The sequence below is a fragment of the Myxocyprinus asiaticus genome, chromosome 8 (assembly GCF_019703515.2).
Source record: "Myxocyprinus asiaticus isolate MX2 ecotype Aquarium Trade chromosome 8, UBuf_Myxa_2, whole genome shotgun sequence".
NCBI lineage: Eukaryota > Metazoa > Chordata > Actinopteri > Cypriniformes > Catostomidae > Myxocyprinus > Myxocyprinus asiaticus.
In genome coordinates, this window is record NC_059351.1 from 55,104,631 (window position 1) to 55,118,416 (window position 13,786).

Consider the following 13,786-nt stretch of genomic DNA (forward strand, 5'->3'; position numbering starts at 1 on the left):
GGGTCATCCATATTATTTCTCCCCCATTTTGAATTTTATCAAAAACTAAGTAGTTTTTACACCACTCCTTGTACAAAATTAGTCCATTCTTGTCCATTAAACATTGGCTCTAGACAATCATCAGACAAAGCTGCACAAAACCTATTGAAAAAAGGGGTTGTCCCAGGTGTACTTTGAGATAACGGCACAACTATATAGTATTAAATGTGCCAACACCAAAGAGTAGATGTGACTGTATTGGTGCAACACTTTGTTTGTCACAACAAGACTTGGTATGCATCATCAACACTATGACCTGTAGATACCTGAGCAGTTTCGAGACAGTGCCACCTTGTGACCACCTAGTGCACAGTTTTTTAACCACTCCCCCTACAAATGATACCCGATTCTCACCAGTTGTGGCTCAGATGTCCTTTAAACGATGCTGGACAAAACCAATCAAATTGAATTTTTTCTCATAATTTCTGTACTTACTCTCAGCTTTGTATGATCCGGGGTGCAGTGGATTGTGTGCTGGACTGGAGATTAGAAGGGTACCCTACTGGAATTTGAGACGTTTGAACCCTACTTGGGATGACTCATTAAGCATTGTCATTTTGCAATGCACATCAAATCCCTTTTGTATGTCTATTTCGGCGCTTGGCCCTTTAACTGCTGCTGATATTATAGTAGATGTCACCGGTGACTGACTGCTTTTGGAGGACTCTTAAAAGCGTGAAATTTTTAGTGTGATACTGTTTATTCTAGATACTCTGGTCAAAATAAGTGACATTTTCAAAATTATTATAACCCTGATGTGTGAATGTGTGTCCTTGTTTGTATAATATATACGAGTGGATATAAATACATTTTAAAATGTGTTTTTACTCACTGTTTCCTGTTTTCAGATTCATACTGATGAACACTGTAGCCAAAGAAATCTTCTCGAGTGCCGTGAAACCAGAGTGCATGTTCAGTGTCCAGATTAAAACCTGCTGACACACACACTACAGAGAGAGACACAGAAACTGTTGAAAGCTCTGTGAGAAATCAGGAGACATGAGTGAGACTTCATGAGTGTCTTAATTTTCTCTTCCTCTTTTTCATGGTTTCATGAAGCTCAAGCGTGTTCCTCCATCTCACTTCACCAGAGAGATTGTACTGTTGACCAGCTTCTCTCAGGTTATTGTTGGTTTAGAACATGTTTACTATCTGTTTTAATATTTTCTTTTATATATCTATATGTGTGTTTGTGAAAGAACAGTTCTTGTCAACATATTCACCATACACCACACCCAGTTCCAAACACACACACATTTACTATAGCATTTACAATGAGCATATAATGTGTGATAGACTAATTTGTTTTTAAATAATCACTAGAGTTACTCAAACCCTAATGTAAAATAAAAACTTGAAACATGATTTACTTTTCAATTCAAGATGTTCCCAAATGGAGGTTTTGTCAGATTTAGCTCACTTTTGATGACAAATATGTCCCAAAACTACAGCTGAATATGTTTATATACATATATATATATATATATATATATATATATATATATACACTCACTCACTCACACACACAAACACACACACACACACACACAGACACACACACACACACACACACACACACACACACACACACATACATGTTGGTGCAGCTATCATTATGAGGACTCTCCATAGACATAATGATTTTTATACTGTACAAACTATAGATTCTATCCCCTAACCCTAACCCTACCCCTAAACCACACACACACACACACACACACACACACACACTCATGTTGGTGCAGCTATCATTATGAGGAATCTCCATAGACATAATGATTTTTATACTGTATGAACTATCGATTCTATCCCCTAACCCTAACCCTACCCCTAAACACACACACACACACACACACACACACACACACACACACACACACACACACATGTTGGTGCAGCTATCATTATGAGGACTCTCCATAGACATAATGATTTTTATACTGTACAAACTATAGATTCTATCCCCTAACCCTAACCCTACCCCTAAACCACACACACACACACACACACACACACACACACACACACTCATGTTGGTGCAGCTATCATTATGAGGACTCTCCATAGACATAATGATTTTTATACTGTATGAACTATAGATTCTATCCCCTAACCCTAACCCTACCCCTAAACACACACACACACACACACACACACACACACACACACACACTCACACACACACACACACACACACACACACACACACACACTCACACACACACACACACACACATGTTGGTGCAGCTATCATTATGAGGAATCTCCATAGACATAATGATTTTTATACTGTATGAACTATAGATTCTATCCCCTAACCCTAACCCTACCCCTAAACACACACACACACACACTCACACACACACACACACACACACACACACACACACACACACACACACACACACTCACACACACACACACACACACACTCACACACACACACACACACACACATGTTGGTGCAGCTATCATTATGAGGAATCTCCATAGACATAATGATTTTTATACTGTATGAACTATAGATTCTATCCCCTAACCCTAACCCTAACCCTACCCCTAAACACACACACACACACACACACACACACACATGTTGGTGCAGCTATCATTATGAGGACTCTCCATAGACATAATGATTTTTATACTGTACAAACTATAGATTCTATCCCCTAACCCTAACCCTACCCCTAAACACCACACACACACACACACACACACACACACACACACACACACATGTTGGTGCAGCTATCATTATGAGGACTCTCCATAGACATAATGATTTTTATACTGTATGAACTATAGATTCTATCCCCTAACCCTAACCCTACCCCTAAACACACACACACACACTCACACACACACACACACACACACACACACACACACCCCTGTGACAGAGTGCTCAGTATTACAGCACAAAGATTCAGCACATTAAGTGTGTGTGATATTTAATAATTTGTGTGTATTTCTTACCCCATATAAACAGCACATAAAGTATCATGCTCTTCATGCTGCTGTGATCTCTCCGTCTGTGTCTGTGTTAAACATCTTCCTGTATGTTTCTTCATTTCCTCTGCACTTCTCAACCTCACAGTGTGTGTGTGTATTGCTATCAGAAGTGTAAAGTAATGAATTACAGCTATTCTTCCTACAGTACTTGAGTAAATCTGCCGCCAGTGTCCTCTCTTCTCTAGCTTCTCCAACACTTTCTGCCCTGTCACTATACAAGAACTGTAATACTGTGATTTTCTGCATATTTCATTTTATTCTGGAAAGGAGCCGTTCATTCAGGTATGAGGGAATCGTCTGAACACGTTTAACCACTGATCAAACTTCACTTGTCAGTGTTTTAACTGTCAATCATTAACTCAATGTAGTTTGACATATATGTGGGGATATCTTGTTTATTTGCTACTATATGTCTAAAACAAACTGTTTATATACCTTAGAAAGATACAATGCCAATAGTGTCGAAAATTAACGGGGACTCGGGGCAAAAATGCCACTGAAATTAACAAAAATATCCCAGAAATTCAAAATATGGGGGCAAAAAATGCCCACGCAACGAGTTCCCGTGTTTTATTAATAATATCTGATATAGTTACAATTACATACATTGCAATCTTCTTTTGACTTTTCACTGAACTTTATTGTTTTTCCCGCTGTCCGGTTCCTCGCACCATCGCACGCACAGACGGGCTCTCCGCTTCTATCAATCCACATCAGTTCAGTATTATACTCCAGCCTTAAATTCTGTAACCGCTCGCCCCTGTTGTTCCAAATAAACCGTTCTAGCGGGTAACACTCTCGCTCATGATGCTGTACTGTACGTCCCTGCCCTGTCTCACCCGCTAGAGGCCAAAAGTGTGCAAGGGATGTTATATAAAGAAGATATGAGAAATCACAAAACACAATGTAAACACATGCTGCAATTTACTGTATAATAATATCTCAATATGTTAAATCACCATAATGTGAATTAAGACTTTATTATTACAACTGTAACACAATAATACATATACAGAACAGCCACTTTTATTGTTTGAATCGATCATATCTCTCACTAAACACTGTGTGAAATGTTTATTTTTGTCTTATTAACTGTTAACAGTTTTAATAATCTCATTCAATATCTGGATAATTGCTGCAATATCACAGAGGATACATTTCCTCTTTTATGATATTGCATTATATTAGTTTTGTACATTATGTTAATTTAATAGCCAAAATACTTGGACATACATGAATGAGAATAAACCTGAAATAGGAATGTGTTTCAGTCACAATGCACATTATGTAGTTTAGAGACGACTTAGAGACATTTACAATGTTACAAATGGCTATTTCTATTTAAATAAATATTGCATTCTTTAAATGTTCTGTTTGTCCAAGAATCCTCTTGCAGCAATGCAGGTCTTTGGTATTTAGAAGCTGCTAGTTTAGGACCTGTGAGGAGTCTGTTTCTCAAACTAGAGACTGTGATTTTGTCTGGGCTGTCCACTTCCCTCTCTATCCTGGTTAGAGATTCTTTTTTCAAAACAGTAATGCATGGAATAGCCTTCATCTCTCTAAAACAATAGACTTTAGGAGAAAATAGAATTTCAGGGGAAATGTGTTTCTTTTTGCAAGTGTAAAACAACTTGTAAGAACTCAATACCTCAGCAAATGTGGAAAAAATCCAAAGTATTGTGATTTCCGCATGGTAGCGCAACCATTTTCAATTGTTCTAATAATAAGAACATTTTCTTGAGTGCCAAATTAGCACTTTATAATGCTTTTGTAAGGAATAGGTGACACAGAATATGTTTGCCATCACAGGTAAAGAACAAATTGAATAAATACCACTTAAAACAATTATTTCGAACCGTAATAATAATTTGCAATTAATGATTTTAAAGGACATTAATTAAAGGACATTTGAAGAGGTTCACAGTTTGAAAGACTTTTGCTTTAAATCTACTGATATTGAAAATATCATCACCTCAGATGTGTGTGTTTATCTTTTAATAACAGCTGTGTGTTGTTACAGTAAGGCAGGTTGTGATATTTCTGAACAAGTTTAACACTCATAAATCACATAAAACATACACATGATCTCCAACATCGGCGTGACAACACATCTGCACATCACAGGAAGGGTGTAATCCACACATACTGTAAAACACACACACACACACACACACACACACACACACACACACATGTTAGTGCAGCTATCATTATGAGGACTCTCCATAGACATAATGATTTTTATACTGTATGAACTATAGATTCTATCCCCTAACCCTACCCCTAAACCTAACCCTCACACACACACACACACACACACACACACACATGTTGGTGCAGCTATCATTATGAGGATTCTCCATAGACATAATGATTTTTATACTGTATGAACTATAGATTCTATCCCCTAACCCTAACCCTACCCCTAAACCTAACCCTCACACACACACACACACACACACACACATGTTGGTGCAGCTATCATTATGAGGACTCTCCATAGACATAATGATTTTTATACTGTATGAACTATAGATTCTATCCCCTAACCCTAACCCTACCCCTAAACCTAACCCTCACACACACACACTCACACACACACACATGTTGGTGCAGCTATCATTATGAGGACTCTCCATAGACATAATGATTTTTATACTGTACAAACTATAGATTCTATCCCCTAACCCTAACCCTACCCCTAAACCTAACCCTCACAAAAAACTTTCTGCATTTTTACATTTTCAATAAAACATCGTTTAATATGTTATTTAAGTGATTTGAATTATGGAGACATTAGAAATGTCCTCATAAACCACATGTTTAGCATAATACCCTGTAATTACCAATTTATAACCTAAAAAAAAGTCCTCGTAAACCACTGAAACCTGCCCACACACACAGACACACATACACACACACACACCCAAACCCACAACTACACACACATAGACACACATACACACACACACAAACACACAACTACACACACATAGACACACATACACACACACACACATACACACCCAAACCCACAACTACACACACATAGACACACATACACACACACACAAACACACAACTACACACACATAGACACACATAGACACACACATACACACACACACACACATACACACCCAAACCCACAAGTACACACACATACACACATACACACACACACATACACACCCAAACCCACAACTACACACACATAGACACATATACACACACACACACACAAACACACAACTACACACACACATAGACACACATACACACACACATACACACTCAAACCCACAACTACACACATATAGACACACATACACACACAAACACACACACACACACACACACAAATACACAACTACACACACACATACACACACGCACACACACACACAACAACACACACATACACACACACACATACACGCACACATACACACCCAAACCCACAACTACACCCACATAGACACACACACACACAACTACACACACATACACATGCATACACATGCACATACACACGCATATACACACACACACACATACACACACGCATACACACACAATTTCAGGGAGGTTCCACTTGTCTCTCTAGCTTAGTTATTGTGCAACACACACACACACACACACACAATCAGTCTGTTGATATGCATGCATTTTATTTGTAATCTTCTTCTATTATGGATGAAAGATAATTACAAACTAAATCTCTTTTAAAGAGAAAATGAGGCTTTGTCTTTATAAATATGTGCTCGTTCTCTAATGACTTGAGAGACTTCAGAAGACATGACAACATTTCCAGTAAAGGAACAAAGTGAGCAACAATGCTCCCTGGTTTATTCGGTGCAGTCTTGGAATGTTTGGGGAGCGAATGTTTCAGTGCGCTAAACGATTCTGTGATTGGGACAGCTCTAGAAATGGCCGACTCCCTGATCAGTGCCCTGACTACTGAACCAGGGAACTGACTGAGACACACCCTTGGTTTATAAGTCCTTAAACTTCACATATTGATCTTTAAGTGTCAGTCTTGGAATCTCTTCAGCATCTCACAGGTTTTCTTGCTCAGAACCTCGTGGATCTTCTTGAGTCGTCGTTCAGAAATGGGTTTGATGTAGCTGTGAGGGAGGATGACAGGCCACTCCGTCCTGCACCTTGCCCATCACCAGCAGTGGGAGTTCTTGGTGCTACGTGATGTTTGGACACGGGCAGCTCCAGTCCTTGCATGCCAGTATCACCTCCAGAGGTTGCTTTTTAAAGAGCCACAGACCCATCTTCTCACCACGCAACACCTGCTCCAGACGGAAGCAAGCGATTCCCGAGTCCAGCTCCTCGTTCAGTTCTGTAAGGCGTTCCATGATGGCAAAGTCACTGTGGCAAAGACTTGACACCATCTTTCCTCTCGGCTGGCAGCTTTTACACGGACGGCCCTTGAGATGCGGGCAGCTCACTTCGCATTCTTTATGGGTGCGGAAGTTGTTCTTGTTGCCTTGGCAGCCTCCGTAGATGAACACATGTAGATGGCATTGTTTTGCAAGCGCATTGTACACCCAATGTGCCTCCCAGTGTTTACACAGACCCTGCACAGTGGGCAGCGAGCACATGGCCAGACCTTCATGCTGACAAGCTATGCAGCACTCCTCGTACGTCTCGAAGCGGTTGCACCCACCTTCACAGCCTCCATGCACAAACGCTGGCAGGTACCCTATGCCGCGTCATAGAACCAGTCGACTCACTCACCACGCTCCACCAGAGCCAAGCAGTCGATGGACAAGAACAGCTGACCCAAAGGCAAGCCCACTTCTGGGTCATCAAAGAAATCATTGTTGTTGCATCTTATGACAGAAAGCGAATAATCGTCCTGTAATACTGCTGCAGAGATGCATGCAATACACTTGTAGATTCCTGTGTCCGAGATGTGCATGTTATACACCACCAGCTGACCGATGTTGATTATGACAACATTTTCATACATCTGGTCTGGCTTCATGATGATTCTTTCATGCTCCTCAGACTGCTTCTCCCAGGCTCGGGGTGGCCAATCACATTGCAGTGGAAGCTCACCGTTCCGCCCAGGTAAATGACCTAGTGCTGCGGGTTGGAGTAGAGAGTGGGCGGGAAGGGTTCGGAGTTGGATGGGGCTGGCGTGGGTTGAGCAGTTGTGTCCTGCGGCAGGGGGCTGGTGTTCGGACCGGACAGGTAATAACAGGATACCGCAGTGAGTGTGATGCCCTGAATGCATGCCCCCGTGTTCATGTAGCAGCGGTTGAAGTACGTGAGTCCGTCCGAGGTGCCCGTGAAACTGGGCTCGCTTTTACAGTGATCGTCAAGTCAAGTCATTTTTATGTGTGTAGCGCTTTTCATAACACAAATCGTTTCAAATCAGCTTTACAGAAAATCATGCATTAACAAAAAATGTCTTAAAGTCTTAGAGTGACATTGTGTAGTTTGATTAAATATGATTGTAAATTGTGTATAAAAATTAAATAATTAAATAATTCGTGATCATGACATTTACATACCGGCTGCCCCTCCCACACGTCACACTCCGCCCACTGCTGGCTGCACACAAACTCTTTGCAGCTGATCACGCCCCCCAAAGCCACACCAACACCTGATTGGCCATCAGCAGAGGAATCCTCAGAAAAGCGAGTGGCTTCACAACTCAGCAGACCACAAATGTTTGTGCAGCACTTCTCAAATGCAGCACAATCCTGTGAAAACACACATTTTTGTGAAATTTTGAAAACATCACAATTAATTATTATTATATATACTATATTGTTTTAATACTGAGCCTAAACCTTTTTGATATATTTGATTGTGTTATATTATATTATTTTATATTATAAACTACTTTTATAATATAAAAATTGTATTAAGAAATTATTTAGTATTAAAGCATTAGTATTAGTTCATTAGGCCATTTTCCTCAAGAAGATTGTTGGTTGTTTCACATGTTTACAATCATTACGGGGACATTTGGTCACACACACACATGCACACACACACATGGTGACAAACTGCAAACCTCTTTCAGGTGGAAAATTCTGCTTAAAACAAGCTGAAACTGTTAGCAGCTTCCTGTGTGTGTGTGAAACGGATACATGTAAAGAGTTTTAAGATGTAGGGTGTGAATTCATGATGTCACAGACACCTACAGCAGAGCCTGCACACTGCACACTACAATTTACAGTAACCCTAACCCTAACTTTTAAACAGAAAGAAACAGTAATAGTACTTCTTAAAATCTGTTTAAAATGATGTACACTTATATGAGATGAAAACTCTGGACACAGATTCATGAGTGCCACCATGTTGAGATCACATGACCAACTGAATGTTACGAGCTTTATCTCAATAATCCCCTGTAAACACTTTCACTCACTTAATCGATTAATCTTGACTGACTGACTACATGAAAACAATGACATGAGAACTTTTATGATATTTTAGTCATAAAAATAGGTTTGGTGGATTAATAAATGCAACAATGTATTTCCTATTGAGCATTTGACTGTTTTGACACAAACAACCTCATTATTCAGGGGGTAATAACTGGGTGGGGTAATTTTAACCTCCCTGCCTGCATTCTATATCTCTCATTCTTCTGTCCAGGTGCTCAAACAGTCTTCAAAATGGATGTGGTGGATTGACACAAACAACACTGTATGTCCCATAATACATTTAATTCTGTTGACATAGACAGTCTTATTATTCAGGGGGGTAAAAACTGGGCAGAGTCATTTTTACCTATCTGCCTGGATTCTACCTCCCTCATTCTTCTAGCTGGATGCTCAGATATTCATAACAAAGGTTTGGATGATTAAAATAAGCAATGCTGTATGTCCCATAAAGCATTTGACTCTTCTGATATAAACAACCTCATTATGCAGGAGATAATAACTGGGACTGGTAATGTTATAATTATAATAATTTAATTATAATTATCTTTATTATTTAACATTATACATTTGCACATATACAGTGAAATTCTTCTTTTGCACATATCCTAGCTAGGCTGGGGTCAGAGTGCAGGGACAGCCATGATACGGCACCCCTGGAGCAGATAGGGTCAAGGGCCTTGCTCAACAGTGGCATCTTGGCGGTGCTGGGGCTTGAACCCCCGACCTTCTGATCAGTAACCCAGAGCCTTAACTGCTGAGCTACCACTGCCCCTGCCTGTTAACCTTCCTGCCTGGATTATACCTCCTTTATTCTTCTGGATGGATGCTTAAATAGTCATAAAAATAGGTTTGATGGATTAATAAATGCAACAGTATAAGTTCCATAAAGCATGTGTTTGTACTGAAATAGACAGTCTTATTATTCAGGGGGGTAAAAACTGGGAAAGGTCCTATTTTCCCACCTGCCTGGATTCTACCTCCCTCGTTCTTCTGTCAAGATGCTCAGATAGTCAAATAGGTTTGATGGATTAAAACAAGCAACACTGTGTGTCCCATAAAGCATTTGACTCTTCTGACATAGAAAGTCTTATTATTCAGTGGGGTAATATCTGAGTGGGTTCATTTTTACCTACCTGCCTGGATTCTACCTTCCTCAATATTCTGGATAAATGTTCAGATAGTCATAAAAATATGTTTGGGATATTAGCAGAAGCAACACTATATGTCCTCTATGGTATTTGATTTGAATAACAAAGACAGCCTTGTTATTCACTGGGGTAAAAACTGGGCAGGGTCATTTTTACCAACCTGCCTGGATTCTACTTCCCTCATTCTTCTGGCTGGATGCTCAGATAGTCATAAAAATAGGTTTGGTATAGTAACAAAAGCAACACTATACTGTATGTCCTATGTGTCCTTCACATCTACATAATTGTAACAGGCAAGACACAGAAAACGCAATTTTGATGTCCCTGTGCACAAGATCAGATGTACCACCTATTGTAGCAGTCACAGGCAATCTGAAATTAGGCAAAAAATATATGATCTTTCAACAATGTTACGGACAGACACTGTAACTGTTGGTGGACTGGATACTTACCCAGTAAGGCTGGGCGATATGATGATATATATCATGGCGACGATGTAAAGTGTCATACCTGCAAACATATAATCCACGATATAATCACTCGTAATACAAGCGATCTGTTTTACCACCTCAAAATGAAGCACGCAAAAGAATATTATGAAAACCAAAAGATGAACTCCACAATAATTCGGTTATTTATTTATTTTGCATGATGTGATATTTTTTTTTAATATTTATTTTCTTGAAGAAGTGTTTATTTACATTGGATTTTTTTTTTTGAAATTTAGCATTTTGGTAAGGTTGATTTTTGAAAACAAGTTGATTTTGTATTTATTTACTATTTATTTACTTACTTTGGCATTGTTTGCCTTGTTCCAAATAAAGAGGAAGAAGCTTTCATTTATAAAGTATTTAATTCACTGACTGGAGTTCCAAAAATAGGCATTACAATAAGGTTATTTAATATAAAGTATAAATCCATTTTTATTGATTTTACAGAAAACTTTTCTATATTGTGATACATATATCGTTATCGTGATATAAAATTACTCATATGGTGATATAAGATTTTGGTCATATTGCCCACCTTTATTACCCAGTTATTATCACCACTTTACTCCCCATAGTCATGGCACAGCTGGCTCAGGTCATCTAAAAATAACCAATTAAAGTGAGAAGGATAACATGAATGCTCTAATTCCATCAATGTACACTATGTATTGTAAAAGAAATCGTGCATCTTTTGGTACAGGTGAAGTTCTGCTAAACAAATCTAAGCACACTGGAAAATCAAAGTTTTCTATAAAATACTTTGCAATTACATTAAACAGACCGCTGTTTTGGAGAAGAGTTCCAGCTATTTCCTTCCTTAATTCTTCCACTCCCTTTGCTGTATTTAGGAAAACACTTAGCTCCTCTCTGAGTACACATTCTGCAAACTAAAGAAGAAGAAAGGAAGCAATTTGATCAAATAGAAAAATCAAACATAAATTAGACATCAGCAGACCATATTAACCATAATTATTCTATACTGTGTTTCCCAAGATCATGCTTTAGGGGATTGACAGTTTAGGAGGGTAACGTACATGAGCTAATTTGCATCACTTACTTTCAAAGCAAAGACACCACAGAATGTGCCATCTTGTTGTTTTGGGCAAGGCAGTGTATTGCTTGACCACCTTGACACATTACATCCCTTGTGTTGCAAAAAATCCCTTAACATATGAAAATCATCATTATTGTAACATTGAAACATAACTGATTTTATTTAGCAAGAAATTATAGATTTAGCACATAAAAAGTACATTTTATATATTTACAACTTCAACTACCTTGTTACATCCTGGCATCCTATAAGATTTGACAAACTTTCTCCCATGGGGTCAAGGAACAAAGCCGTCCTTTGGGATGCCAGCATAACCTTTTAAGTTTTTTTAATCATTAATCATCTACATAAAGTCATAGATTGTGTTATCTCTCTTGCAGTCTATGAAGACAAACTGCAAAGGCTCATACACATGTTAAAAGTTTATGATAATGTAAACAATTGTGGCTACCGGCTACCATAACCTGGCAATACAATAAAAATAATTAACCCATTTTGAAAACTATTTAAGCACTCAGACAGAAGAATGAGGGAGGTGTAATCTAGTGGATGTGGACCGGTCTTCTGTGTCCTCTGTGAACCGGTCTTCTGTGTCCTCTGTGAACCGGTCTTCTGTGTCTTCTGTGGACCGGTCTTCTGTGTCTTCTGTGGACCGGTCTTCTGTGTCTTCTGTGGACCGGTCTTCTGTGTCTTCTGTGAACCGGTCTTCTGTGTCTTCTGTGGACCGGTCTTCTGTGTCTTCTGTGGACCGGTCTTCTGTGTCCTCTGTGAACCGGTCTTCTGTGTCTTCTGTGGACCGGTCTTCTGTGTCCTCTGTGGACCGGTCTTCTGTATCCTCTGTGGACCGGTCTTCTGTGTCCTCTGTGAACCGGTCTTCTGTGTCCTCTGTGAACCGGTCTTCTGTGTCTTCTGTGGACCGGTCTTCTGTGTCTTCTGTGGACCGGTCTTCTGTGTCCTCTGTGAACCGGTCTTCTGTGTCTTCTGTGGACCGGTCTTCTGTGTCTTCTGTGGACCGGTCTTCTGTGTCCTCTGTGAACCGGTCTTCTGTGTCTTCTGTGGACCGGTCTTCTCTGTCTTCTGTGGACCAGTCTTCTGTGTCTTCTGTGGACCGGTCTTCTGTGTCTTCTGTGGACCGGTCTTCTGTGTCCTCTGTGAACCGGTCTTCTGTGTCTTCTGTGGACCGGTCTTCTGTGTCTTCTGTGGACCGGTCTTCTGTGTCTTCTGTGGACCGGTCTTCTGTGTCCTCTGTGGACCGGTCTTCTGTGTCCTCTGTAAACCGGTCTTCTGTATCCTCTGTGGACCGGTCTTCTGTGTCCTCTGTGGACCGGTCTTCTGTGTCCTCTGTGGACCGGTCTTCTGTGTCTTCTGTGAATCGGTCTTCTGTGTCCTCTGTGAACCGGTCTTCTGTGTCTTCTGTGGACCGGTCTTCTGTGTCCTCTGTGAACCGGTCTTCTGTGTCTTCCGTGGACCGGTCTTCTGTGTCCTCCGTGAACCGGTCTTCTGTGTCCTCCGTGGACCGGTCTTCTGTGTCTTCTGTGAACCGGTCTTCTGTGTCTTCTGTGGACCGGTCTTCTGTGTCTTCTGTGGACCGGTCTTCTGTGTCCTCTGTGAACCGGTCTTCTG

At 40.1% G+C, this 13,786-nt stretch overlaps 1 protein-coding gene across 2 annotated transcripts in view; it reads right to left on the reverse strand.

The window, feature by feature from the left end:
* Positions 1–3,153, reverse strand: part of LOC127445098 (integrin alpha-L-like) — a 32,773-nt gene extending 29,620 nt beyond the window's left edge. For both annotated transcript variants that reach the window (XM_051704883.1, XM_051704885.1), the window contains exons 1-2: positions 3,019–3,153; positions 872–986 (exon numbers count right to left, since the gene is read on the reverse strand). In XM_051704883.1, coding sequence (XP_051560843.1) covers positions 872–986; positions 3,019–3,055 — 152 coding nt within the window. In that variant the 5' untranslated portion in view covers positions 3,056–3,153. The remainder of the gene's footprint in view (positions 1–871; positions 987–3,018) is intronic.
* Between the last annotated feature and the right edge of the window lie 10,633 nt (positions 3,154–13,786).